The sequence below is a fragment of the Trichinella spiralis genome (genome assembly GCF_000181795.1).
Source record: "Trichinella spiralis strain ISS 195 chromosome Unknown Scfld2, whole genome shotgun sequence".
NCBI classification, from domain to species: domain Eukaryota; kingdom Metazoa; phylum Nematoda; class Enoplea; order Trichinellida; family Trichinellidae; genus Trichinella; species Trichinella spiralis.
This window is the reverse complement of record NW_003526941.1, coordinates 1,481,264-1,507,501: the sequence shown is the minus strand read 5'-3', so window position 1 is coordinate 1,507,501 and position 26,238 is coordinate 1,481,264. Positions and strand designations below refer to the sequence as shown.

General features: G+C 38.0%; 9 protein-coding genes across 9 annotated transcripts; 7 read left to right on the top strand and 2 right to left on the bottom strand.

Moving 5' to 3' along the window:
- The first annotated feature begins 3,275 nt into the window (after nt 1-3,275).
- Tsp_02823 (hypothetical protein) lies at nt 3,276-3,685 on the top strand. Its single transcript, XM_003379105.1, has 2 exons — nt 3,276-3,361; nt 3,433-3,685. Exons 1-2 carry the CDS (start codon nt 3,276-3,278, stop codon nt 3,683-3,685), a joined length of 339 nt encoding a protein of 112 aa, XP_003379153.1.
- A 659-nt stretch (nt 3,686-4,344) lies between these two features.
- Nucleotides 4,345-4,803, bottom strand: Tsp_02822 (cyclin-dependent kinase regulatory subunit). The gene is made up of 2 exons (XM_003379104.1): nt 4,658-4,803; nt 4,345-4,621 (listed from the first exon to the last, which is right to left on the bottom strand). Exons 1-2 carry the CDS (start codon nt 4,801-4,803, stop codon nt 4,345-4,347), a joined length of 423 nt encoding a protein of 140 aa, XP_003379152.1.
- Nucleotides 4,804-6,400: 1,597 nt separating this feature from the next.
- Nucleotides 6,401-7,805, bottom strand: Tsp_02821 (SMEK protein). The gene is made up of 2 exons (XM_003379103.1): nt 7,503-7,805; nt 6,401-6,751 (listed from the first exon to the last, which is right to left on the bottom strand). The coding sequence occupies exons 1-2, from the start codon at nt 7,803-7,805 to the stop codon at nt 6,401-6,403; spliced, it is 654 nt and encodes a 217-aa protein (XP_003379151.1).
- A 1,876-nt stretch (nt 7,806-9,681) lies between these two features.
- Tsp_02820 (conserved hypothetical protein) lies at nt 9,682-10,559 on the top strand. The gene is made up of 3 exons (XM_003379102.1): nt 9,682-9,784; nt 9,950-10,065; nt 10,368-10,559. Exons 1-3 carry the CDS (start codon nt 9,682-9,684, stop codon nt 10,557-10,559), a joined length of 411 nt encoding a protein of 136 aa, XP_003379150.1.
- A 1,890-nt stretch (nt 10,560-12,449) lies between these two features.
- On the top strand, nt 12,450-12,802 carry Tsp_02819 (putative CheW protein). Its single transcript, XM_003379101.1, has 2 exons — nt 12,450-12,512; nt 12,551-12,802. The coding sequence occupies exons 1-2, from the start codon at nt 12,450-12,452 to the stop codon at nt 12,800-12,802; spliced, it is 315 nt and encodes a 104-aa protein (XP_003379149.1).
- A 3,719-nt stretch (nt 12,803-16,521) lies between these two features.
- On the top strand, nt 16,522-19,094 carry Tsp_02818 (protein pangolin, isoforms A/H/I). Its single transcript, XM_003379100.1, has 8 exons — nt 16,522-16,587; nt 17,025-17,169; nt 17,226-17,301; nt 17,380-17,538; nt 17,657-17,993; nt 18,132-18,282; nt 18,366-18,438; nt 18,509-19,094. The coding sequence occupies exons 1-8, from the start codon at nt 16,522-16,524 to the stop codon at nt 19,092-19,094; spliced, it is 1,593 nt and encodes a 530-aa protein (XP_003379148.1).
- A 621-nt stretch (nt 19,095-19,715) lies between these two features.
- Tsp_02817 (zinc finger protein ZIC 3) lies at nt 19,716-20,609 on the top strand. The gene is made up of 3 exons (XM_003379099.1): nt 19,716-19,982; nt 20,013-20,042; nt 20,586-20,609. The coding sequence occupies exons 1-3, from the start codon at nt 19,716-19,718 to the stop codon at nt 20,607-20,609; spliced, it is 321 nt and encodes a 106-aa protein (XP_003379147.1).
- Nucleotides 20,610-22,374: 1,765 nt separating this feature from the next.
- Tsp_02816 (hypothetical protein) lies at nt 22,375-24,822 on the top strand. The gene is made up of 9 exons (XM_003379098.1): nt 22,375-22,592; nt 22,772-22,940; nt 23,013-23,355; nt 23,398-23,465; nt 23,526-23,662; nt 23,722-24,145; nt 24,260-24,477; nt 24,536-24,611; nt 24,682-24,822. Exons 1-9 carry the CDS (start codon nt 22,375-22,377, stop codon nt 24,820-24,822), a joined length of 1,794 nt encoding a protein of 597 aa, XP_003379146.1.
- Nucleotides 24,823-24,844: 22 nt separating this feature from the next.
- Nucleotides 24,845-25,882, top strand: Tsp_02815 (putative claspin). The gene is given in 6 exon segments (XM_003379097.1): nt 24,845-24,959; nt 25,025-25,203; nt 25,220-25,316; nt 25,392-25,492; nt 25,569-25,736; nt 25,802-25,882. The coding sequence occupies 6 exon segments, from the start codon at nt 24,845-24,847 to the stop codon at nt 25,880-25,882; spliced, it is 741 nt and encodes a 246-aa protein (XP_003379145.1).
- Nucleotides 25,883-26,238: the final 356 nt, after the last annotated feature.

The following is a 26,238-nucleotide window of genomic DNA, read 5'->3' as shown; positions in this document are numbered from 1 at the left end:
GTTGTTTGTGTATGTGCGAAAGGGTGGGATGTTTTTGGAAATTTAGTTTCAATTCACAACAGTGGAGAAAATTTTTTCTTGTTGTGCAATTTTGATTTCCATTCAAATTAAACAGAAATATTATAATAATAATCCAACATCTGTTGTCAATAATTTGTATCAATTTATATATAATCTGAAGTTTACAAGGTCTGTTATATTAAGAAGAATTAACAATTCAGAATCTTTTAAAGTGTTTCTATTTGAATTTAGCTATTTTTATTTTTTCTTCTTCTTTTTTTAAAAAAATTATAGTTAGTAAGTGTTGAATGAAGATGCAGTGAAAAAGATTGTGTTGAAAATAGGCTACCACAGCATTGATTAAGTTAATTTTTGAATGTGATAAACTTCGTTTTTGGTATATTTGCATTTGCATTTTTGTTTTGTGGTGGTGGTGGTGGAGAGATTTTACAAATTCTTCGTATATTCTCTTCAACGACGAATCGAAGAACATTGTTGTTGTCAGCTTTTCTTGAAAGCTTACTTACTTACGGCCATGAAAATCTTGACAGCGCAGATGTTATCAACGTTCCGCAGCTGAATGCTGAAATAACCCATTTACGGTCGTCGTTCAGTTGTTGACTTTAGCTTATTAACCAGTCCAACATGCATGTATCACAGTGAAGCTTGTTATCGGCGTTCAATTTTACTGCTGCTGTAGCACACACAAGCACAAGTAAAATTATTATTCTATTTACTGTTGAAAATAAATTATTGTCTTTGGTATTATAGTTAAATAACATTTCTGGGCATGACAAAATCGAACGCGCCATGATTGTATTGTAATTTCTTTTATATTCTCTCTCTCTTTCTCTTCTTTCTTTTGCTTTTGTTCTTGTAACCGTCTGCAAACCCTGTATACCTGTATGTATGTATGTGTGTGTGTGTGTGCTTGTAATTATCGCATTGCGCAGAAAACAAATGTGTGCTCCATTGTATATTTGCATTATTATTAATTATTGTTAGCATGTGGAGAAGGGGAGGGAGGACAGCATTTTTGAAAGGTGGAAAAAAATTAACATTCCAACAAAACAAATTCAGCATTCTGCTGTTAACGGTGGTGTTCATGTGAACTTGACTGGACTTCAACAAAGCTGTGTTGAGAAGTGATCAGCAAGTAGTTTTGCATTTTGGTATTTTTTTTCTTTTTTGTCTTATTTTTTTTCTTCAGTTACAGTATGACGAAAGAAACAGTGGAAAGAAGAAAAAAAAGAGAAAAAAAGAAACGACGTTGAAAAGTTAGATCTTTGCAGCTTTGTTGCAGAAAGCAGAGAAAATTCCCTCCAGGCAGTGTGATACAAGTACGACGTTGTTGAATTTCACTTTTATTCTATTTTATTTTTTTATATAAATTTCTCCCCCTCTTCCTCTCTCTCTCTCCCTTTTGCTTTCTTCGCAGGTGAAAAGCGAGTTGTCGTCTTGTCTGATGTTAGTCTAGTTGGTAAGTTATGTGGTCGGTCTGTTTAGCTAGCTAGCTCTTGCTTGCTTGCTAGCTAGGCTAGCTTTAACTTTCAACCAACTCCACCACACCAATTCATATTCAATTTTCTTCGTCTTTATTCCCACCAATCAATCACCCGCACTTTTTCAATCTTTCTCTTCAGTAACATACATATCCATATGCGCATGCATATGCATACGTATATATACAGTGCTTTCAGTTGAAAATTAGCATCGCTTTCTTCTTCTAGATGGGGGAAAAGTTTGGTTGGTTTGCTGTTGTTTTGACATGGTCGTTGGCGTGACGGGTTAACTCCAATTTTGGTTCGGTTCAACTCCGACGAGATCGATTTGGTTTGCTTTATCTGGCAGCCGAACGTTTACTGACCCTTTGGGGCACCGTATCACCGAGCACATCAGTCTCCGTTGCAGTCGGTCGTCATCGATGTCCCCCATATTGCCGACACAACGTTTCTTCTTACTTCACTGATAAACTGACACTGATCGGTAACTTCCTCGATTTGGTTTATTCATAATAACAATATACAATAATATATATATATATATTTATTAATTTATCTGCCCCTATCCTACGCACACTACCCATGCACGCATGCATACATGCACGTATAAATATGTTTTTTCAAGTGGGAGTTTTTGTTTTCGATTTCAGCTGTTATATGTAGGACTTTTTTTAATTTGCAGAAAGCAAAACTTTTTTTCTCAGTGTTCATTTTTAGCAACAGCGATTGGCCAGATTGCGCGACGTTTGCACTGTTTACACGCTGTTTGGCAGTGCTGTTGTGTTAACCTTTGCATTTAACTGTGATAAAAGTTGAAATTAGTTGATGATAAAAAGGCAAACTGAAAACAAGTGATGAAAAATCAGTTTTGTCACTTTATTTGATAATTTTTGTGTTTTAATTTGTTTTAATTACTGACAATGATATCCAATATCTAATAATATCTAATGTGTTGGCTGTATGGAATAATTGTTGCATATTTGAAGTTCAGATGAAATGTTTTTATGTATTTTTGTCATTATCATTTTATTGATGACAATTTTAAGCAGCATTTGGTTGATGTTGTGATTGGCACTATGTGAGCAACTTTTCGTGTAACGGGATAGAGCTGGTAGCGGGAAATGCACGTGCGTCGTCGACAAAGTGCAAAGGACGACAAGCATGCATGCATATCAAGCCCATTTCCTGTTAGCAGTGATGATAATACCTTTTTTCGGTTTCTCTCTGAGACTGCGAAGCTGAACGGCATTGATTGGATTGGCTTCTCCTGCACTTCAGATAAATACAAAATTATGGTAAGTTTATATTTATTCAATTGTTTATTCTCTTTCATATGCGGCAAGTAATTTCTGAAGGGAGGAGCATTTCAAAAAAATTTTTTTCATTTCTGTTTCAAATCAAATAAACATATAATAGCACACAAAGCAAGAATTGAGACAAAGAAAAAAATATTTACGTACATTTTTAAAAAGCGGAAAAAGTAGACTGTTGTCATTAATCATTATATACTCCATTCATTTTTCATTTGTCAACATTCACTTATTCTTTGAGCTGGGCTTTCAACTTTGACAATCCGTTTAGCTGCTGTTGTTGTTATATTATATTTTGAGACGGAGAAAAATTGTCTTCAAAGTTCATATATATATATATATATATATATATATATATATATATATATATATATATATATATATATGTATATATTAGCACAAATTACATTTGTTGTTGTTGGTGAGCTGATGTAATAATGGTAATTGTCCAATTGTGATGAAAATGAAAGTGCTTTACCCAGTGAAAGAAAACAAAACAAAGAAGAAAATAACTGCACGGTACACGAGCATTTTGCAATCAATGGATGTGTAAATGAAGACTTAAGAAAATTACTTCATGTTTCTACCAAGTAGTAGCATATTATACATATATATATAAGTCTGTGGGTGGGGCATATTATACATTTGTTGTACAATTTTTGTGTTGTTGTTGAATTTTGTTTCGTTGATGATTTCATAAACTGCGCACATTCGAGTTTATTTCTCAGCTTGGTTGGTTGGTATGCGGTTTTTGATGAATTTTCACCGTTGGCAGTGTGTGCAGATGTGGAGAAGCACAGAGTTGATGAAAAGGACGTCGATGAAATTTCATTTTTGGCTGACGTGCTGCTGGTAGATCAGGTGGAACAATAAGTGCAGCTCGCGTTAGCAGGGCGAGCGAAAATATCTTTTTCTTAAGTAAGCAACAAATTCCCTCCCTCTCAGTAGCAACGAACTGCTGCTGCTTCATCTTTGCTTTACGCATTTGCGCATTCTAAATTGATTGTGTGTTTGTGGTGTATTTGTGTTTGTGTGCAATTTTAATTCTTTTCACCGTCGTTGTCCACATATTCCATAAACAAGTGACATTGTCAATTTTGTACTTTAATGTTGTTGAGTAGTTTGGTGAAAAAGAAGGGCAGGGGCAGAGATGGAAAGGGGCGTATGGAGTTGGAGGGTGGTGGGTGGAGTGAAGCGCAGAGTTGAGGAAGAAGAATGATGAACGAAAATTTTGAAATGGCGCGATGTTATATTTGCACGGCTGAGAAATTGTCAACTCCACCCGAAGACAGCTAACTAGCTATGTTCTGAGCTCTGTCTGAACGCGGCTTTATTTTATTTTTGGTCTAATCTGCCGACATCTGTACAAGCGTTTCCATCGCTCTGCACTTTTTCTTACAGCTTCACCAGTGCGGAACGTTCCCATCTATTTTCTGAATATTTTGAAGCTCTTTTCACTTGAAATGTCATGTCGTTTTTCTTTTTCGCCATTCTTTTTCATTTTTAGATTTTTTTCTCTTCTCCTTATAGCTTCATGCACAGTTGTGTGCGATCGTCTGCAGACAAACGGATGCTGGCAGAGTTAGTTCATTGTTTGCAGCAACGCAAAAGAACATCCGGCGATGTTTTGTAATTTTAATATTGTTGTCGAAAGGGGAATTTTTCGATATTTTGCTGTTTGCCAAAGTTGAATGTGGATGTGGAGAACTAGCAGAAAGATAGATGCAGGCGAATTGACGACGAGCAGAGAGAACAACAACGACAAAGTCCAAGAATGTAGCATGCAAATGAGAAAAAAAAACTGACTGACTGAATTTTCATTTTTAGCTTGCTATTATTATTCACTGTTGCTGGCGATAACTGTGCTGCTGCTGCTGCTGCTGCTGCTGCTGTTGCTCTGTTGCTGTTTCTCTGCGACCGATATTCGAGATAACATTTAAAATTGAATTTTTCCCAAACAGCAGGAAGAGAGGTAAGCCATTTCTACACATGCACCGCAGGCTTTCTTGTACGTACACTGTTTCTTTTCTTTGAGGGGTTTTTGATTTTATTTATTTATTTATTTATTTTGTTCTTTTAATTATTTATTTTATTATTAATTCCGTTGAAGGAAAGGTTACTTTTTTCGGCCACGTATCATATTGTCCATTGTTTGCTTAATTATAATAATAATTTATTTTATTTAGTTCACAAGTATTATTGTGTTTTCATTTGATGGTGGAGTTTTTTGCAATTTTATTTCGGCAAACATGAAAACAGTCATATTTACGCTCGACAGATTTGCATGCAAAAGAGTATGCGACCTTCGACAGATGCTGTGCCCGCAGTTGGTATCCTGCGGGTTATATTTAAATTCAAAAATGAAAAAAGTATACATATATTTATTTATTTTTTCGAAGTATACATTTTTCTGAAATGGGGTTGTTTTATTGATGAATACAGATGGCAATAATTTTTCCAATGAACAGCAGAGCAGCATTTGAAATTGGTTGTACAGGTGTACAACAAAGAATCATGCGCAGTATAATCATTAAGTAACCTTGTAAAGATGAAGAAGATGACACTTTGTAAAGGTTAAATTTGAAAAAGTAAGTGAAAATTTTGGTTGAAATTTTAAATTCCATTTCATCAACATTTTATGATCAGACATTTTTCGAGCAAGATCTGTTGGGAAAATTTTGTTAAAAAGAAACGTCAATCAAGCAAAGTTGATTTGAACGAAACACACTGCTCGTTGCACAAATTGGCAGTTTTTGTTTTTAACCCATAATTATTATAATATACATATACTTTTTTGAACTTTGCTTTCCACTTTATTATTCAAACGTGCTTGGTAGATTTTCTGGGGGTGAGTCAGGAATTTTGCGGTTCGTTGTTGTCGGACAAAACGTTGTCGTCAGTTTGTGCTTAAGAGGGCGGGGGAGTTTGTTAGAAGAGAAACGCTTCAGTCCATGCCTGGCCTTGGCTTGCCGGCGGACAGCTGCTTTGACAGTGATGCGTTCCAGTTTTGCGCCGTTTCACGTCTGTCCGCGACTCCATTCCGGAGCGCAATTATATTTTCACGCCGTTTCCATTTCACATTGCTGCCGTTGTTGAACACGGAGGCCGTCGGTTGTGATGATTTTCCGTTTCATCGTCGCAACGTATATTTCCACCAAGCACATATGCACAGACGTCTGGGCTACATTTAACAACATTTGTGCTTTTTCGACATGTCGCATGGGATTTTGCAAAATGAAAAATGCAATCGCACTATTATTTTTCACATCCATATGTTTTACACGAATGGTAAATATCAACTACTTTTGTAGAATGTTAATTTTTCAAGCAACACTTGCCAAACAGACATTGTATATCTTTTTTTTACTTTTTTGTTATTGTTTTTTTAGATTTTTTTACCACTCCGAACGGCAGTGTCGAATTCAATCTTGTCGATCAACAATTGGTCATACTGTAACGATGGCTTTGTCTATGCCGTCCTGCGGGCCGGCCGGCCGGCCGGCCGGCTTGCCTGCCTGCCTGCCTGCCTGCCGGTCGGAACGAGCTGCGCGACGGCGGCCTCGGCGCGCGCGCTTTTCGCCGCTGAGGCTAATTGGTTAGCGGTTTTGGTTGACCGTCCAGTGACCGCGCCTCGACGGCACAGTCTCTCGCCGGCTTGTTGTGGTCACTAGTCTCAGGTTTGTCTGGTCCTCGGGCGCGACGTGGTGACCAACGCACACGTCCACGCGCATCCAAATTTCGCGCCATTTGAACAACCGTAGTAGACGCGCGAATGCGTTTCTGTTTTTTCTTTCTCACTCTCGAACCGCGCGCTCGCGTGCTATGTGTGAATTTTTTTTTCTCGTTGCTACTTGTTTTCTCCGCTTTGTTTTGTTGTTTCTTGTTCAAATTTATTTTTGCAATTTCAGTTGCTCTCAGCAAAGTTTGCTCTTTGCCTGGCTATTTAAATTATCATAATTGTTGGTGTTGTTGGAAGGAAAAAAATTGTCGTATTTTTTTATTGGAGAACAAATTTTTCCATTTGTCGCAAATAGCCAACCAACCGACCTACCGACCGACCAATCAACCAACCAGACAGCCAGCCAGCCTGTCGTTCAACCAAGCCACACGCACGCACAACAGCATTTTTTGACAATATTTTCCATTTTTCTGTTCATTGTTGACCGTTTCTGTTGTTGTTGTTGTTATTGTTGTTGTTGGTGGCTTATTGGTTTTGTATTTTTTTTTCAAATCGTTCAACCGATGTCGACGATGATGTTAAGCAGCGATCGTTTGTTCACCTGAAATCACGCAGGCCAGCAGCAATTAAGTAGAAGAACAAGATGCCTGAGGACGTCGAGGAAAAGCCGAAGACGTACCGCAGCGAAGGTGACTGCGACGACACCAAAGGGGTTGTTCGCTTGAAATGCGACATTGTCACCGAGGAGAAGGGCGATTTGAGCCGGATGGCCGAAGATGAGATTCCAAAAGCTGCCTCCGGCGATGACGTCGCTGCCCCGCCTTCTACGACAACGATCACTACTACTACTACTACCACAGCTGCCACCGCTACCGCCAGCAGCAGCAGCAGCAGCAGCAGCAGCAATAGCGGCAATAGCAATAGCAGCAACAGCAACGGTGTTGTTGTTGTTGTTGGTAGCAGTAGCACGAGTAATAGCGGCAGCCACAACAGCTGCCCTGCTGTGAATACCGAGCCGACTGTCACCGTTTCCAGAGTCCAAGCTACGGCTCCGGTTTCGGTGTCGACCAGCGGTACCAACGGAGCCGAGCCTTGTCCGCCTCCGCCACCGCCGCCGCCGGCTCCTGCTCCGGCTGCGGTGCAAGCGCCTGCGACACCGGCAGCCCAAACTGGTAAACAAACAAACAAGCCGGAATTGAATTGGCGCCTAATTGAAAAGTTGTTAATTGCAGATAAATTTACGGCGTTCAAAAAGTTTTCAATGTCAGTGCAACATCGGAACCCTTTGCCCAGCAGTCTGGCGACCGTTCCCATGCCTTGTTCGACCGCGTCGGCCAACTCGTCGGCTCCAACTCTGAACAACAGTGCTCTGTATATACCCTATTCTTACACGGCCGCCGCGGCCGCAGCCGCAGCCGCAGCCGCAGCCGCTACAATGCCTCCGTTGATGTTGCAGGTAAGCGAAATTCCATTTATTATTGTGCTTTTTTCCGAGGGAACGTTTCCTCTTCTACCGTTTTATTTCTGCATTATTTGCTGTTGTTGTTTGCTTTTTTGTCATTCTATTTGGTTCTTTTCTTTGACTGACTGCAATAATGGCGTGCACGGCGTGTGCTGGGTATTTGTCCCCTTTTTTCTTGTACCGACGAGAAAATTGCTGCTGCTACTGCACCACAACCACCACCACCACAACAGTTTTGTTTGTGCCACTTTCCGCGTCATTTCAACCTATTTTTGCCTGTTATTAGTTTGTTGCTTCAATTGGTATTTTTCGTATTGTTTAATTTTGCTTTCCGAAAAATATACGGTGAGCAAAATCTGTGCCTGAACATGTATATATATGGAGTATACATTATGGCTGGAGGGGGAGGGTTTAAGTTTTCGTTTTGCTCTTTTTCAACGCTAGCCTGGTTGGGTTGGGTTGAGTTGAGTTGAGTGGTGATGCACTGATCGTGCGCTGCTAAGCTTCGAGCATGCATTGTGGATTGGGGAAAGATTGAAGAGCTTAGAAAGAATGCAAAGAGAAAAAAACGTGAAAGACGACAACAACATTTTTCACTTTACTCTGCTTCATCAGTTCAGTTCAGTTCAGTTCAGTTCACACAGAGGGAAGAAGCTGGGATAAAACGTTCGTTCCGAAAGAGAGTGGTGTGTGTGTGTGTGCGCGCTTGTTTTGTTGAAAAGCTGTGTGTATGTTTGTGTGACAAGCCGGCTGGATTGAAGTGTAGCCGAGAGAGATTGAGAGAAACATGCATCATAATAATCATCATCATCTGCAGTAGAAGAGAGAAAACATTGTGAGAAAAGAAAGAGGAACGAGAATGTGTCTATATATATGTATGTGTATGTGTGTAGAAAAGGAGGTGAAAAGTGATTAGCAGCAGTTGGCACGTTATTTTTCGCCAACGATCAACTTCTCTTCCCCGTTCCATATCTGTGCATACATAAGAGCTTTCTCCTCTCTACATCTGGTCGATGATCAGTGTTGTTCCACTGGACAATTATAATAATGATCTGTATATGCTGAGATCCGGCACGTGCGGTTATTTATTTATTTATTTGTCTATTGGTTGGTATTTTTTCTGCTTCAATCAATTTTGTGGTCAATGATTTATGTGACGACGACGATCATAGCCTTCATGCCGGCATAGCAGCAGTGTTTCTAAAGTCGACTCCGGTTTTCTGTGTTTCCAGTTTTTCTTCTCTCATACACTTTTCTCATTCGACTGACTGACGAGACTACAACGGTCGCACGATAAAGCTCCGCTAGCGCGCTCCAGCCAACGTGCATTGCCTTCGCTCTACAAACACAAAGTCGAGGCGAATATTATAGAATAAACGCAGCAGAGATGCACATGAGCACATTATCATCATCTCATCATTGGGAGAGAACATTTTGCTTGCATCTTCTTTTCTTTTGGAGGGGTTTTGGACGAGTTGCTCTTTTATATTTCATAAGTGAATATAATAAATTGATAAAATGAAGGAAAGATGAATTGGAAGAAGATGAAAGAAAAAAAAATAACATTCAGCTTCTCACCGTGAAACAACAAATAGCGTCGTCGTGCACAGTTGTTCTCACCAAGCGGCAGACGAATTATTGGTGATGGTGGCAGTAGTTTGTGTGGTGAGGCAGGCGGTGGAATTGAAAAATGAATAATACACTAATAATAATAATAATTGATTCAGCATGGCTTGGCTGGGCGCTTTGAAGCGTTCGGCTATCGGTTCAGTGAAGCGTCCTTTTGGTGGTGGCCAGTCGAGAGGTGCTATCTGTTATTATTCTTCGTCGCGTATAAAATATACGATAATGATGTTTCAGTGAAATGGAAAAAATAATAATTTACAACTGTGAAATCGATTCAGCTTTTCCAATTGTTCCAGTAATAATAATTAGAAAAAATAACAATTTCAATTGTAATTTGTCATGATCATCGGGGAGATATAGAGATATGTAGAGGGGTTATTTGAGTTGGGTGAGGTCGCTCGGCAGTTGACAACAATCACCGATGATGATGATGATGATGGCAGCTTTGAAGGGAAAATAGCTCTGAGGAAAATTTCCACACTGATTGTTATTTCATAATTATAATAATGATTATTATTTTTTCTTCTTTTACAAAACCGCTCGTTGTTGTTTGCTAGTTATCGATTTGTGTGTTGAAGCGACTCTATATATATAACATGGTTCATGTATACAACTTTTCTAATCGTGGACTGTTTCAGAATTTTTTCTATTTTTTGAAATTTACTTGTGATAATTGAAGAAGAAGAAGAAGAAGGAGATAATTAATAATTAGCTTGGTGATAATTAGTTTAATTTTTAATAATAGTGATATTTTTTATCTTCGTCTTCGTCTTCTTCTATTCTCTCAGTGTTCTGACGTTTGGTCTCGTTTGGGCGGTCCGACAGTTGACATCTCGTCAAAAGCTGGGCATATAATTAGCGGCCGCGCGTCAGGCGCGCGTTTGGCATTGTGCAGACTGGCTCGGGGCCGTCAGTTGTCAACGGCCCCCGCATTTTCGTGGCTTCTCGTTTGCTCCGCTGGTCATTCACGTCGAAAATGATTGACCGCGAGCTTTTTTCAATTGTCACTTTTCATTCTTCTCTCTCTCTCTCTCTCATTTTGTTATTCTTCTTCTTCTTATTATTATTCGTATTCTACTACTGTTGCTGGTGCTGGTGTTCGTTGCTGCTGCTTCTTCTTCTTCCTCTTTTTTCCTGGGTCTTTATTTTTTTTCTCAGGGCGGCGCCATTCGCCGGCCGGCCCAGAAAACCTTGTCCATGATGGATGGACAAAGCCTAGTCTGGTCGTCAGGCTACAACAATAAATCTAGGCGGACAATGGCTCTTTGCAGTTTTCTTCAATGTTCCTCTACTAGGCGACGACTATTATGATGATGGCATTTTTGCGTGCCTATTCATCTACATACATACATATTTGTAATCAATGTGGCATATGTTGTGTTTTGCTCATGCGGCATTTTTATTATTTTCTCTCATGCACATTCAATTGAAATGATACAACTGTATACACTGAGAGGAAAGCTTTGAGATTAGCCTAAAGGAGAGAGAGAGAACAGAAATGAAAATAGACACTACTGCTCCATGTTTATTCAATTCTGCAATTTGCCCTCTCCTGTGTTCCAGTTATGACAGCAGATTGACCAAGACAACATTTTGCATAATCATAATTATCATCATCACGACGGTTATCAGCAAAGGCTTGGCTTAATTTTTTTTTCTTGTTATCTCTCTTTCTCTCACTTTCACTATTTGATGACGATGATTGATTTGAATTCAGTGGAAAATTATTAATCAATGTAAAACGTTTTTTCTTCCAATCTGTATATTCGACCCTGTATATTAGTGTGTATAGGCGGTGAGTTTTTGAAAAATGGGAGATTAAAAGAAAACAAAAGCGAAATTAGCAGGTAATCAAAATATTTAATGACATGCGCAAACAGACAAAAAATTCTGCCGTGAAAAGCAGGCGTGACCTATTAGACAGTGTATGAAGTAGAAAAAATACTATAATTTTTTTCAATATGGCATTTTGACAATCAAATATAAATATATACATATGCGTGTCTGTGTGTGTATGTGTAAAGATTAGCGGCTGTTGAGTAAGTAGCTTGTTGAAATTTACCGAAGGCGTTTGTTTCGAAAATGAATGCGGGTGGATTTTTGTCAAACATGAGCAAACAATATTAGTTTTTTTTGTTCTCGGTTGATTTGTCAAGTTAGCAAAACAGGAAGTAATATTTGCAATATAAAAAGCAAAAATTGCACGCCCACTTTTCAGCAAAAGACGAGCAGCAGCTTTGTTTGAATATAGGATTCTCTGTTCACACACCACACACACACACACACATATATATATATATATGTGGAATTATTGTGTTGTTATTTTTTCTCAAATTGACAAAAGAGAATTAAGCTTCATGATTGACAAAGGAAGACCCTTTGTGAGAATTGTTATCGTCATAATTTTTTGATTTAACCAATTTTTTTACATGCAGTTGTTTTTATTGTCTGTGAAGAGAGGGAATATTATTGTATGATCGTAAGTGATGAAGTTTTTTTCTTTGAAATTGTCATATATGTATGTATAAGCGTTGTATATTGAAGTTTTGGTTTAATTGTTAATGTTAATTGATGGAAGGAAAATTATTGGAAAAGCATATTTGTGTGTGTGTGTGTGTGTGTGTGTGTGTGTGTACAAGGAAAAAATCGGGTTCAATAGTAGTAGTAGCAGCAGCAAGCAGTAGTATAGAGAGGGTTAAAATAGATATTGACGACGGCCGTGCACTACTTGTCCGCTTGTGGTAACCACTTGAGTGTGCAGTTTGTAAATGTTGCTTAGTTGGTAAAGTAGATCTATCCATCTAGCTAGCTAGTCAGTTAGCTGATGATTCTATTTCGTCACACACACACGTGTGTGTTAATATTGTACTATGGTGCATGTGCTGCTGTTTGGTGTAAATGAAGGCAAAGAAATAGTAGTAGTAGAAAGTAAAGTAGAGCTGTGTTGAAGAGGGGAAAGAAAGAAGCGTAGGCGCGTCGTGCTGACCCTCAGCGTGAGAAGGGAGGGGCAGTTGGCCGCTTAGTGCAAATAGCGAGGCTATTGTTTCGGGAGCGATTAATCCGACGGCCGGCGCCTAGCCAAACAGGCCCTCCAGCGTGTGTCGACCGAATCGAATTGGTCGGCTCGAATTGCTGTTCGTGTTTGTTGTCGACCATTGTTGGAGAACGACCCCAGCCTAGCCGACGTGTAGAGCGATTCGAGCCGAGCTGGCGTGAAGCTTAGTCTGAACTGACTGCGTTATGAAGGGCAGGACAAAAGGTTCGCTTGACCTCCTTCAGAGGGGCACAATTTACCGAGAATCCGTGGCTTTGACGCTTCTTCTTCTTAACTCAACAGCAGCAGCTTGCCCTTTTCCTCTGCCCTCCTTTTTTTTGTTCTATAATATTTATTTCTTCTATTCTTTTTCCTTTCTCCACCCACTTTTTCCTAATTTTTTTTCGGTTCATCTCTTTCTCTACTCAGGTCACGCTGAAAAGCTTCAGATAACCAAACTCTCCTGTCCACTGTCCACTGTGCTGCTACTGCAACACAAATTACTACCTCTCTCACTGTGCAACGTTGGTTGTGCTAATTGGATTGTTGTTTCAATTTTTTCATATTTATATTAATACAATTTTATCAGGGGATAATATTCAAATATCCGGCATATTATTATTATTATTATTAGTTTTATCTTTGCTTTGCAACTTTTTACTAATTAGCCCAATAATTATTAGTAGTGGGTTTTATCAGTCGGAACAAGAAATAAACCCAAGAATATGATAATTATGATAATAATCAATATTAGCTAAATTGCTTTGCACATTTGCTTTCAGAATTGATTTTTTTTTCACATGTTGTTTACTGGTTGTATGATGGTGGTGATAATAATAATAATAATAATAATTTTCAACTGTTTTGCTTGTTCTATTTGTTTTTATTATACGTGTTGACAAGCTCTTGCTTTACGGCCAGTCAGTAGTAGTAATAATAATATTATTATTATTATGCAACAAAAAATAATCATAATATAAATTAAAGTGTACCAATTGAAGTGTAACGTGACAGATAACAATGTGGCAAGGGGAGACAAGCACACAGATAGATAGATAGATAGATAGATAGATAGGTAGAAGGAAAAAATTTGAACATGGTGAAGAGTAGTAACGTGATTATTGTTGGCAGCATGAAATTGGCACAGAATGAGTGAAAAAAATCAGGTCTTGCTGCTGCTGCGACTATTGTTTCTGCCATGCAGCTTTTTGTTGAAGCCTTGTTTGTGGTGATGCTTTGTAAAATTTATGTATGCACTTTTGGAGAAAGATTTTTTTGACAGAAAAATAGTGATTTTTCCTGCTCTTGTTCATGTTGAGCAATGAGAAAGTTGGAGAGCTAGTTTGGCGGAGAAAAGTGCAAAAACAATATATACAATGATGAATGATCAAGTGGGAAGATTGTGAGCAGGGGAAAAAGGAGAAAAAAGAATAGTAGTAGTAGTAACGAAGTACTACCACAGTACGAAACTTGCTTTTACAAAAATACTAGGCAGTAAGTAGTTGGAGTTGAGAGATGTGTGCACAGGGAAAACCCAACAAGCAACCTTCTCGTAAAATATTTGAAAGAAGAAATTATCGATTTGCTCAGACCAACAAACTGCTCTTGAATATTTAATCCTGTTCAACGTTGACAGTTTTCAAACGTTTTTGCACTCGTATTAAAACAAAGACCTAAATAGCAGATTTTTATAGATTTATACGCATGTATATATATTGGCACGTTCGTCTTAAGCATCCGTGTTTGTTGGTGGTTGTGCATAAATACACTCTGGCCAACACTTTATTTTTTTACTATAAAAGCTTTTTTTATTGATAAATGATTGATATTTCTTTTATTAATGGATGGTTAGCCAGCTGGCAATAAGTTGTTGATTGATGATAATGATGATGTGCATGCAATTCTGAAATGGCGAACTGCTTTTGCTTGGAGCTGAGTTTCACTTTAATGATGATGATGATGATGATGATGGAATGTGCGTTTCAGCAGATTTTCAAATGAACACGCAGACACGCATAAAAGCGTGACATTTTTAGTGCCTTTTCTTTTCGTTTCTTCTGAAGTAGAACTAACTCTTTTCAGAATGTTGTTTTCTTATTTTCACATCACATTTCACTTCTCTGGCATCACATATTGTTTGCTTTTCACTTTAGGATTTGTCTTTTAGATAAGACAACAATTTGTTGCCTTTCTTTATTTTTTTTGGTGATTTTGATATGGCGTTTATTATTTTATTACTAAATCGAATGGTTTATAGCGCAATTTTTATTGTTCAAATTCACTTGCCAATGTGTGTGTGTGTGTGTGTGTTCGTGAGGACATTTTTAAGTAATTGCTTACCGTGGAAAAGGCGAAGGGTTCCCACGGGTCATCATGATGCAATTGGCAGCCTCTTGACACGGCCGTTTGTTGCTCGCTAATTGCACTTCGGCTTCTGGTTAGCGGTGCCGGAATCAGTTTTGCTTTTTTAAATTTTACATACATCCGTACTGATCTATATGTATTAATTTATTGGTGAAGGAAATAAGACCTGAGTACACTGGTGGTGCATGTATAGAAAACAACATAGGAATATTAAAAAAAACATATATACGTATATTGCTTTTGAAAAATGTTTTAGTTAATGTTAACTGGAGTAATGAATTCTGCTTTTCCAGTAGTGAACACTCGTGAAAAATGACTACGGCACTTGATGATATCTTTTTGGTTTTTATTTTTATTTTTGATTGGCACGCGAGGTTCTCAGCAACGAATGTTTTCAAATGTCATTTTCCATTTATGAGCGAATGGTGGATGAATAGCTTTGGCTATTTTGACAAGTGTATTTCGATTTGCGCATTGCTTTGCTGCATCACTGCTTTCGTCAATTTAAACTGCCTTTGATTGTGGTTCTGTGAAATGTGTAGCACAAAGCAGCATCATCAAATATACAAAAAATATGTAATATAATATAATATAAGGGGATGCGAAGTTTATTTCAAAAAAATGTCAAGTTAGGGTTGGAAATTTGGTTAAAAATTTTAAATCTTTATCAGTGTTATTTTTTGTTCGTCTTTCATTTTTATCTTATCGTACAGTTCTTTCTGGTGTTGCTTATTGTGTGTTGTTATCAGTTAAGTACAAAAGCAATCACAACTGGCACTTTAACTATAGCATAATAGCAGCAGCAGCAGCAGCAGCAGCAGGGGCAACGGTAGTAGTGGTAATGGATTGATCAGCAGAGTGAAAATACAACTGCGATAGCCGTCGATTGTCACTTGTTTTTTGTATTCAATGAAAATGCGAGCAAAAATTCATCAGATTAGTTGACGGTCGCTTTTACAATGAAATCTGCGACCTTATGAAATTTGTAATTTTTTCAGACAAGTCATCGTGCAACCGCTGTCTACAGCAGCATCAGTAGCTAGTTTTCTTCCTTTACCCGACCCACCCCACTTGCAGTAAAGCTCTTTTTTAAATTCACTTCTTAGAATTGCTTCTTTTAATTAATCATTAAGGTTGAAGCAGTTTTTATGTATTTTTTTTCTCTTCGTATTAGCTATAAAGGCGGAAAGCAATTTTTGCTTGTGTTTTGTTTCGTCAGCTGAAAATTTCTCACGAATTCATTGTTTTCCACTTTCCTCTCTGACGCATTTGTTTTACAATGAGCAGCGGAGATGAAATTTTCTACATTTGTCGAGAGCATATTTTGCTTCTTATCATTTTGATTTCGATTTTGACTACTAATCTCTCTAACCGATGATTGTATTTGACGATCATGCAAGAAGCTGTCTGATGACGTGCCGAGTCTTATGACTGTTTTTGTCTAGTGTTTTGTGATTTTTGTCTGAATGAATGACAACCGTTGACGTAAATGAAAATCATCATCATGAAGTTTTAAAATTCAATTTAAAATTTTCATTTATTATATGGGTTTGCGCGTTCTTTTGCTAGTAGTAGTACCTAACCGATATTGTTGTTGTGGTAGAAAACAAGTAAGTGCTTGCGCTTCATAATGAACGACCTTCGGTTTCACGGTATTGGGATGCACAGTTTTGTACATTTTTCTGTAGTTTGTTGGGAGACGAACTTTTCTCCAGGAAAGGAACATGAAAAAAGAAAGAAATAAACCATCGATTGACTAATTACAATTGACTGCTGCTGGTTCACTGTAAATTTTTGCTCATGTGTGAAAAAAAGTACTTGAAAAAGACCTTTGAACAAACAGTTGGCTCTTTCTGCGCTGCACAATGGTGCCATTTGGTTAAAAGTTTGATGACGATTCTTTTCTTTTCTTTACTCTCAACTTTTACTGTGAATTTCCAAATGAATAAGTTAAGCAAGCGTGAGAAATAGGGAAGATTTTTCTTCTTGATGTGTTTTGTGAACATTAATACATTAACACAATCCATATTTACAATACAATTTGTAGGGAAATCGGCTGCCGTTTGTTACCACACCGTACGCTTCACCGTCGAGTTTTCTTGGTGCACAATCGCCGTTGTTTGGAAACGATGGAACTATGTCTGCCTCGATGCCGTATCCATTTTTAAATTTTATCGACTTCACCAAGACGGGTAATTAAAATTGATTCTGTTTCAAACTTTTTATTTTTTAATATCTCACATTTCAGGTACTCGGAATTCGATGATGATTCCAACCCAAGTTTCTCCTTCATACGGTTCGCCATACCTTTCCGCCGTTGAAATGTAAGCTTAGCAGAAATAGTTATTACAGTTTTGCTTGCTGTATCGCAGTAATAATGGTTTCACTTTTCAACTTTTCAGTGGTCTGCTGGCAGCCAGAAACAGCCCGATGTTTGGCAGCGTGCCATCAAGCCCATCATACGGGTTGAGTCCGTTGAACAGTCCAACAACGAACACAGCAATTCCTGTGATTGGCAAGCCACAATTTATACCAATAATACCGCCTAGCCAAACTCACAAGTAAATTGAAATAGAAAAGAAAGAAAAAAATTTTTTTGTTCTTAAAATTCTTTCTCTCTTGTAACTAAAATATGCGTTTTCAATAATAATTGGGCAATTAAATTGATTGATTCTGTAGTTCAAATATATCGCCGTTTTTGCGACTGTCTGGCTCGTTGGGTAATCCTCTGGCATCGATGGCACAAGTTACTCTTCCGGCGGTGACCAACACAGTGACGAGTGTGGCCACGTTGATGCGCAGGCACAATTCCGCTACCACGAGCGAGGATGACAAATCGGAAGCTTACGCCAGACGATTGGACTTGTCTAAGCAGAGGGAGACGCGCATCGCGCACATCAAAAAGCCACTGAACGCTTTTATGCTCTATATGAAAGAAATGCGACCGCAAGTTATGGCCGAAGTTGGTCTCAAAGAGCGCCAATCTGCGGAAATTAATCGCATTCTCGGACGTCGAGTGAGTACATTTGCATATTTATTTCTTTTTTTTTTTGATCAACTGACTTTTTATTATTCATCTTTCATTCATCTGACAATATTCATTTATCATTTGTTGTATTTGTCCCAAGAATGTACATTTTTATTTGCAATTCAGTGGCACATGTTGAACAAGGAAGAACAGCAAAAGTATTACGACATGGCACGGAAAGAACGGGAACTTCACATGGAACGGTATCCCGGCTGGTCTGCACGTGACAATTACGCAATTCATAAGAAAAAAAAGCGCAAACGTGACAAAACCAGCGGTATGTATGGATTTTTTTTGAAACTGATTTATCATCATTTGATCATCTTTTTATATAAAAAGTGGTTGTGTGTTTGTTTGCAGAAAGTGCAGAGTTGAAAAAATGCCGCGCACGATTTGGTCTCGACCAACAGAGCTTATGGTGTAAACACTGCAAGTAAGTCAAGCTCTAGTGTTGACAGTGCGGATGTCCTGAGGTCAACGGGTCGAAAACGTTTTTTTTGTAGAAGAAAAAAGAAATGCCTTTGGTTCAAGGACTCGGATCTTGACTGTGTGGACAATGCCGAGCAGAGTCCACCGGCTCAGGTGACCTCGACCACTCAATTTGCGAGCGTTGATCCGCTCTGTTTGTTGTCCAAAGATCCCGCCAGGGTGAAGGTGGAGCCAAAAGACGATGCCCAGTCGTACAGTCCGTTGTCGCAGGTTACTTCAACTACACTTGTTGGGGGAGTGATGAAACGGACCTGCGAACCGATGGAAGAAGAAGAAGAAGACGACGACGACGACGACGACGACGATGGTGACGATGATGAGGAAGAAGAAGATGATGATGATGGTGACGAGGAAGAGGATGAAGAAGGGCAAATTTCTGATGACGGTGGTCCTTTCTGCACCGACTCTGAGGAGATGGAGTCACATTTTGGCGAGGAAGAGGAGGCAGTGCCAATGAAAATTAGCAAAACGCACAGACCAAATGTGATCGAAGAAGAAGAAGAAGAAGTGGTGGTGGTGCCGATGGATGAAGGGCCTCATGTATCCGTCGACGTCAAAACCCCTTCTACAGTACTGTGCGCGGAACCGTCAGCAGTGTGAAATTGTGATTGTACAACGGTCTCATAAAGCCGAACATTTCAACTGTAACTTTCTATTGCAGTGTACTTACTGCAGTTACTTTGTACTGTGTGAGTAGCCACTGTGTCCGTTTGTTCATCGAGCTTATTGCAGCACAGTTTTTTTTAAAACATTGCAAACCATGTATCCATTTACTGCCAAACCAGGGTATCGTGTTTGTGCTGTTCTTTCATGCTTTTTGCACGAAAATGCATTTTTTCCAATATTGCTGAATCCAACTGACCGACGTCATGATCGATCACATTTCCACCAACGATGTGATTGATTGAAATTTGTCGAAATTGGGCAAATTGAAAAGAGAAATAATTCACTACTACTGTTTGCAAAATTTGCCTTTTAATCTGGCACAGAAATCAATATGCTTATTTCTTTTCTCCCAACCTTATATTTTTTTAGCATTTCATTGCTGTAAAATACGTCGTTCGTTTCTCTTGTGGAGACTTTAATTTGGGAAACCGCTTCATGCATTGTTTTCTTCTGTTCTTTCCCTCTTTCCCTCTTGCTCTTTATCACTCTCTCACTCGCGCACATAATTCACATTTTTGTTATTTTGTTTTTTTTGACAGTTTTTCCTCAGCACTGATGCAAGCTTTAAAGCTGCAATTCAATTTATATACTGCACGGGTTCGTTTTCCTCATCTATTCGCCGCACCACGTCACGTCATCAATTCCATCACACATCTGCATCACCATCATCATCATCATCGTGTATCATTCATCATCACTGTTGTTACTACTGCTGCTGCTGCTGCTGCTACTACTACTATTACTCCTAATACCGCTTCCATTCGTCGCAACCGCCTACTACTCACAATCAACAACAGCAATAGTAGCAACCCCCTCATTGCAGTTATTGTTATAATGTGTTTAATATTACAGCGATGGCGAATTGATATCGTCAATATTTTGGTTTCTCTCATTATTTTTCGCATCTTTTTATTTGTTTGTTTCATATATGCAACTTTTTCAAATGCCTTATGAAGACTGACCGAATACTTGAGTTATAACAGTTTCATCGTTTTTTCGTTACATTTAAATTGTTTTTCCTATTTTTTACAAAATATTTCTTCCCACCTCTTTTAACTCCGTCAATGTCGAATGCAAAGATGTCAAACGTGTTCAAAAAGCCGTTCGGATGTTTTACTATATGCATTTTGTTTCGGTGTTTATCGGGTTATATATTTCATGACGGAGGAAAGCTGCTATCGTGTCCTATAAAATTTTAGTAGTTTCGATTGTTCTTGCTTTGCTGAAATGTGCGAAGAAGCATTTTTTCATTGTCTGGCAGAATTTCTTTTTTTTTTTTTTTGAGCCGCACTGCTTGGCAAATTTTTACTAGGGAACAACTTGCAGTACGTTGATTTTAGATTTCTTTTCAATAATTAATACTTTTGCGCTAGCAGATTTTTTTAAGGTAATTTAAAAAAATTGTAAAATTTATGAAAATCTTAGATAACCGTTTACTTTTGTGACTAATGAATGAATGCTTCTGCATTCGGCATCAAAGAGCAATGTGTACAGTATATATATATATGCATGTATAAGTAAAGTTGAATCAAACTATAATTTCTTTTTTTATTAATTTACTTTTCTAACACTTGCAGAACATTTAAATTCAAAAGCAGAAGTTTTCGCTTTACAGTCGTCAGCACACAAATTTGAAATTAAAATTAATCCTGCATTTCAAATACACGTTCACCTAGGTCAAAATATGAGAGCTAGGTACAAAATCTGATAAATTAAAAAAATAATAAAGATTATGCATGAAAAACGTTACAAAAGCAAATATTAATTCTAAAATCAATCACGCCAATCGATAAATTTTAAATAAATTCAAAAATTCATCGAAAATACCTACTTATAAGTTTCCTACTGTATGTGTTTGGCGCCTTAAATTTCTACTGTAAAATATTATATTTTTGAACTAAACAGTCAGTCATCCACAGTCAGCATTAAGCGCGCATGTATGCGGTAAGGAAATGAATGAATTCTTTTTTTCATTTTTATCATTAAATATATTACTGCATGTATCGGTTTGCTTAGATAACTTTAACTTCTTCATATTTGACGCACGTTCACTTAATCTACATTGGGTGAAATTTGAAGTGGCCAGTAAATAACACAGTCTAATGTAGCAAAATCAAAATCCAGCGAATCAAACGAAATCAACTTTTTAATAATAGCATTGAAAAATGAGTTTCAATCTTTCTCATTCACATTTTTCACAATTATTGTCCGATGAAGGCTGATTTGCTGTTGTGCTTGTGTAAAAATCGTACAGTTTTTGAGAGGCATATTAAGAAGTTGGTGCGCAAGGTTTTCGAAAATCATTGCATTCCTATGCCGATTTTTGTGAATTAATTTTCAAATTTTAGAAAGAATTATAAATTGTATGCGCATTGTTTTATTTGTTGTTCTTTTTAAATTCCTGCTAAAATTTTCTTTGTTGTTATGTTTATAGTGTGCATAGTGATTGATCACAGATAAGTTGTGAATTTTACGACTTGTCGACTACCTGTGCGTCGCACGTGTTATCATTTGAATGGTAAATCGATTTTTTTTCTGATTTGGCGATTATCACGTATTAAAGCGGTAATGTACGTTTGTTTTTGCGAAAAGGTTTAAAATTTTCCCAATAGTTGCATTTTATTCAACGTTGAACATAACTAACTATTGGGCATAGAGAACGGGTTACTTTCGAAGCGGTTCGACCGGTTTGCCATCTGTTAAGCCTTGTGTTAAGCAACAAAAGAATAATGCGAAATTCTCCAGAAGTATTGTTTTCACAAAAAGATTTGCCATGTACTATAATGTGAATGAATTAAAATTGAAAATTAAGTACATTTGGGTAATTCTGGAAATGTTTGAGAGTACAGTCATTATCTAATTGCAGATTTGGACTGTCTAATTGTAATTGTATTATGCGTTGTTTAATTTTAGCATGATTGAGTTTGAAGCAGGGTTTTAATTTTAAATGATAAATTTTGAATTTTACTTGACAAACCTTTTATCCAACTGTAGCAGTTAAGGGTAAATTCCTTAAATCACTACAGTCATTGCTTATTATTACTGTTGTTGTTAAATTAATTTTTGATTTTGATTGAGTTTTTGTTTGATGTTATTGATTAAATGTTGTTAATTGGAAGTTATTGTAATATGTTTAAATTGTAATTTTTTAATTTCAAATGTACAAAATACTATAATGAATTTGTCAGTTTTTAAATTATTTCGTTAAGTAATTATGGCAATGGAACAAAGCAGTTCGAATGTGTCTAGTGACGATTCAAAAGTTTCGAGCACACAGCAGCCAAAGCGTTTTTCGAAATTACTGTCCACTCTTCGGTTCTCAGGAGTGCCGAAGCTGACTGGTCCGTCGGATGGGAAGTTGTTGGATTTGGATGACTGGCGTTCGCCGAAACCATCTCTGGCTGAACGTCTGTTTCCCAAATTATTCAGAAAGTTTGTTATTATTTTTTTCAAAATGCACTAAAATCAGAATTAAATGCTGTTCACGAATTTGTGTTCTAGAAACGCAGCAGCAAAAGAATCGCCGAAGAAAAGTTTGATTTTTTTTGAAATAAAATTTAACAGCAACAAACATACAGAAAGATAGATTTGTGATATTTAGTTTTCCGAAGGTCTGACCTGAAGAAGCAGATACAGGAAAGTTTGACGGCGAGACGTCGAGCTGATTTGCAGAGGCGATACGAACAATATGCGCTTGATCAACAACAACGACGTGATGAACATCAGTCACGGAAGTCCCTTCAGCCTTTTGTAGATGTAGATTTGGAAGAAAGCTTTAGGGTTACGCCAAGACGAAAGAAAATGGCAAATTAATTCTTGCTAGTTGTATTTAAACGGGGGTTTTTTATACAGAAGGAGAAAATCAACGATGAAGACAAAGAGCAACTGCAGGAGACTGAAAATGAACAACAGGAAGAAGAAGAGGGCGAAGAAGATGATGATGATGAGGATGATGATCAGGGGAAGCAGACAGAGGAAGAGGATTGTGCAGAGAACGAAAATGCTGAAGAAGATGATGAAGAGGAAATTGCTTCTAGACACAAGCGACCTTTGAAAATGGAAAGTGAAAGCGAAGATGAAGATGAAGAACAAAAATGCAATGACGAAACTGACAATGAAAAAGTGCCGTCTAGGCCGCCAAAGGCTTCTGTAAAAAGTGACAACGGTTACACAGAATATCAAACTACTGTTCAAGGTAGAAATATTTATTTCTTTTGTTTGTGTTTTTAATTTCGAGTTTTATTTTCCGAAGAACGGATCACTGTCGGTACAGATGACGGTTGCAAAGTTGATGATCAAGCAAGCGTTTTATTTAAATTTCTTTATGATTATTTTTCCACAATTGCGATGTCTGTTCTGTTCTAGCCGACGTGTTCGAATCTGTTGCAACGTCGTAATGTTAAAAGTTTGCGAGATCTGTCGATGGAGAATATTTTCTTCCACGATGACAGTAAGCCGAATCTCGATGACACGTTCAGTTTTGTCGAAGCAGATGCGGCTCCGTAATGCTTGTTGGGATTGTCTTTTTTTCCTGTTTTGTCAAGCAGTTCAATTGTTTCAGTATCAAAGCTCAGGATTCATTTTTCAACCCTGATGGACTATTGTCGTCAGACGAATGTAAAAAGGAAGATGAGCTGTGTTCGAGCAGTTTGTCATATTCAGAGCTGCTTCCGTCGTCCGAGAAGCTGACCAGCAGCGGGGAGATGGTACTGACGCCGAGGTCGGAGAGCAATTCCACCACATCGTGCACGCAAAGCAAGCTTCTGTTTTCCGAATCCCCGTTGGTGAGTGGTCGTTTGAACGTGGCAACGCCTAAATGTCGCTTCGACGCGGACACGTCGTTGGAATTTTTCTGCTCAGCTCCGTTTGCATCGTCACCGATCGTGGCTGCAAATTATTCACTTGCTTCCGGTTTGCCCAGGAGGCGCCCTTTACCAGCGGCGCCATCTCGTCTTGTTTTCGACGAAGATGCGCAGGATGGGTGGGTTTGAAATTAATAATGCTGATTTTTTTTTTGTTTTATGCGAAGATTTGATTGGATTTTGCCTTCAGCTTTGATGCAGAACGGATGCCGGTGAATTTTGAGTCACCATTTCAAGCGGACACAAGTAGACGTGAACAGTTTATGTTCTGCTGTTAAAGATCAGAATAGTGACATTTTAGGCAAAATTGAAAGCAATGAATTTCGGATTGAAGAAAATGTGAAACAAGACCTTCCAGACGATGCGGAAAATTGCGAACAGAACATTTTTGGTAATCAAGTGTTGGAAGAGCTGAAGAAAGTGAAGAGGAGCAAATTTTTGGACAGTAGAAAAAAGTAAATTTATTCTTTTCCCAACGCAAAGTAAGGTTTGGTAATTGTTGGTCAATTTTAGGATAAGGAAGGAATTTTTGGACACAGAAGCGGTACTGTCTTCCAGTGACGAGGAAGAAGATTCCGGAGATGACGAGGTATATTATTGGATCATTATTGATGGACAGTGGATATTTTGCTTGTTGAATGTTTTCGGATGTTGATGAGGTGGACGAATATGAAGCCGAGGCCGGCGATGCGGACGTCGTGAAGTCGGAAAACGAGCTGCGTGAGGAAATTGGCAAAATTCATTTGTATGATTTTGATTTTATTCAAACTACTGATTTGGCTTCTTGTCAATGTCCATGAACAACGGTTTTGCAGGAAACAAATGTTGGACGACGACCGGCAGCTGGTGGAAATGTACAAAGAAGCATTGATTGACAGTCGCAAGCAGCGTAAATCTATCCGAGAAAGACGATTTGCTTGGAAGAGAAATGCTGCAAGTATGTATGGAGTGGTTTTTTTTAATGCGGAAAGCTTCATTTCATTTCTGATCAAGAAGATGAAGAAGAGGGACAAGCACGAAATGCCGATCATGACAACAGTGACGACGAAGAAAATGAGGCGAATACGACATTCGAAAAATGGCAGCAAGAACGACTAGAGCGTATGCGATTGATGATGGAAATGGTAATGGGGAAAATGTTTCAGTTGTCGGTTGTTGATTTTGAGCAGGCACAACACTTTGTATGTATTATTATAGAACGAATCAGCCGAAGAGGAAATTTTGTTTGGCAATGATACGAACAGTCGAATTTATCAGTTTGGAATGCAAGCGCTACGCGCAGATGATTCACAGGGTATATTTTTAAAGGAAAAATTTATTTCATTTCACATACCGCAGTGGGTGCTCAGTGAATGATTAGGAGTTGGAGAGGCGAGCAGAAAAAGTGGCCAAGTTGAAATCACAGGCTTTTGGTCGTCGATTGCTGATGATGATGGTGCTACTGCTGCCCATTCGGTCATCTTCTCGCAGGTTCTTCATTCATCAGCATTATTATTCGTTTTGTTCTTTTCGTTTTCTCTAATAGATTTGATATGTTGTCTTGTAGTCGATGGATTATCACTCGTCTGAATCTTTGCTCAGGCGAAGTCAGTCAGCACTGGAAACTGCCTACAAATGTTCAGCAGATAGCAATTCTTGTCATGATTTTTCGAAAAATATATTTTTCCCTATAACACCGCCTAAAGACGATACGCCTCGAAATTTTGACACGCTTGTAAGTGAAAATTATCAAAAATGTTTTCTCTATTTTTGTAAATTTGCTTTCCCATGCTCAATTAGACACCGTCGACTCGCAAAAGGCGTCGATTGTTGAAAGAACAAGGCACTTCTACAGTGTTCGATGAATTAATTCACCGATAAATAATTCAATCCACAACCTACCCTGAACATAACTCTACAGTCAAAAAAGTTGAAAACTGTTGACATTTTATTGGAAATTTTTTGAAAATTTTACTATTTTTTCTTTGTTTTTTCAATGTTATCATTATAGCACGTATATACATATTTTATCACTGATTAAATTGTTACAAATCCAACTTTAAATTTTTCTTTGATTGAAATCAGTTCCTTATACTGTTATTTACTTTATACATGCCGAATAATTTTAATCGCTTTGCTATACTATGCTAAACTGTAGCTTGTGTTGTTGTTTTTTTCAATTTTCATTTCTCTTACTGTACTAGCAGACGATATTTGACGGCGTCTCTGTCCCACGT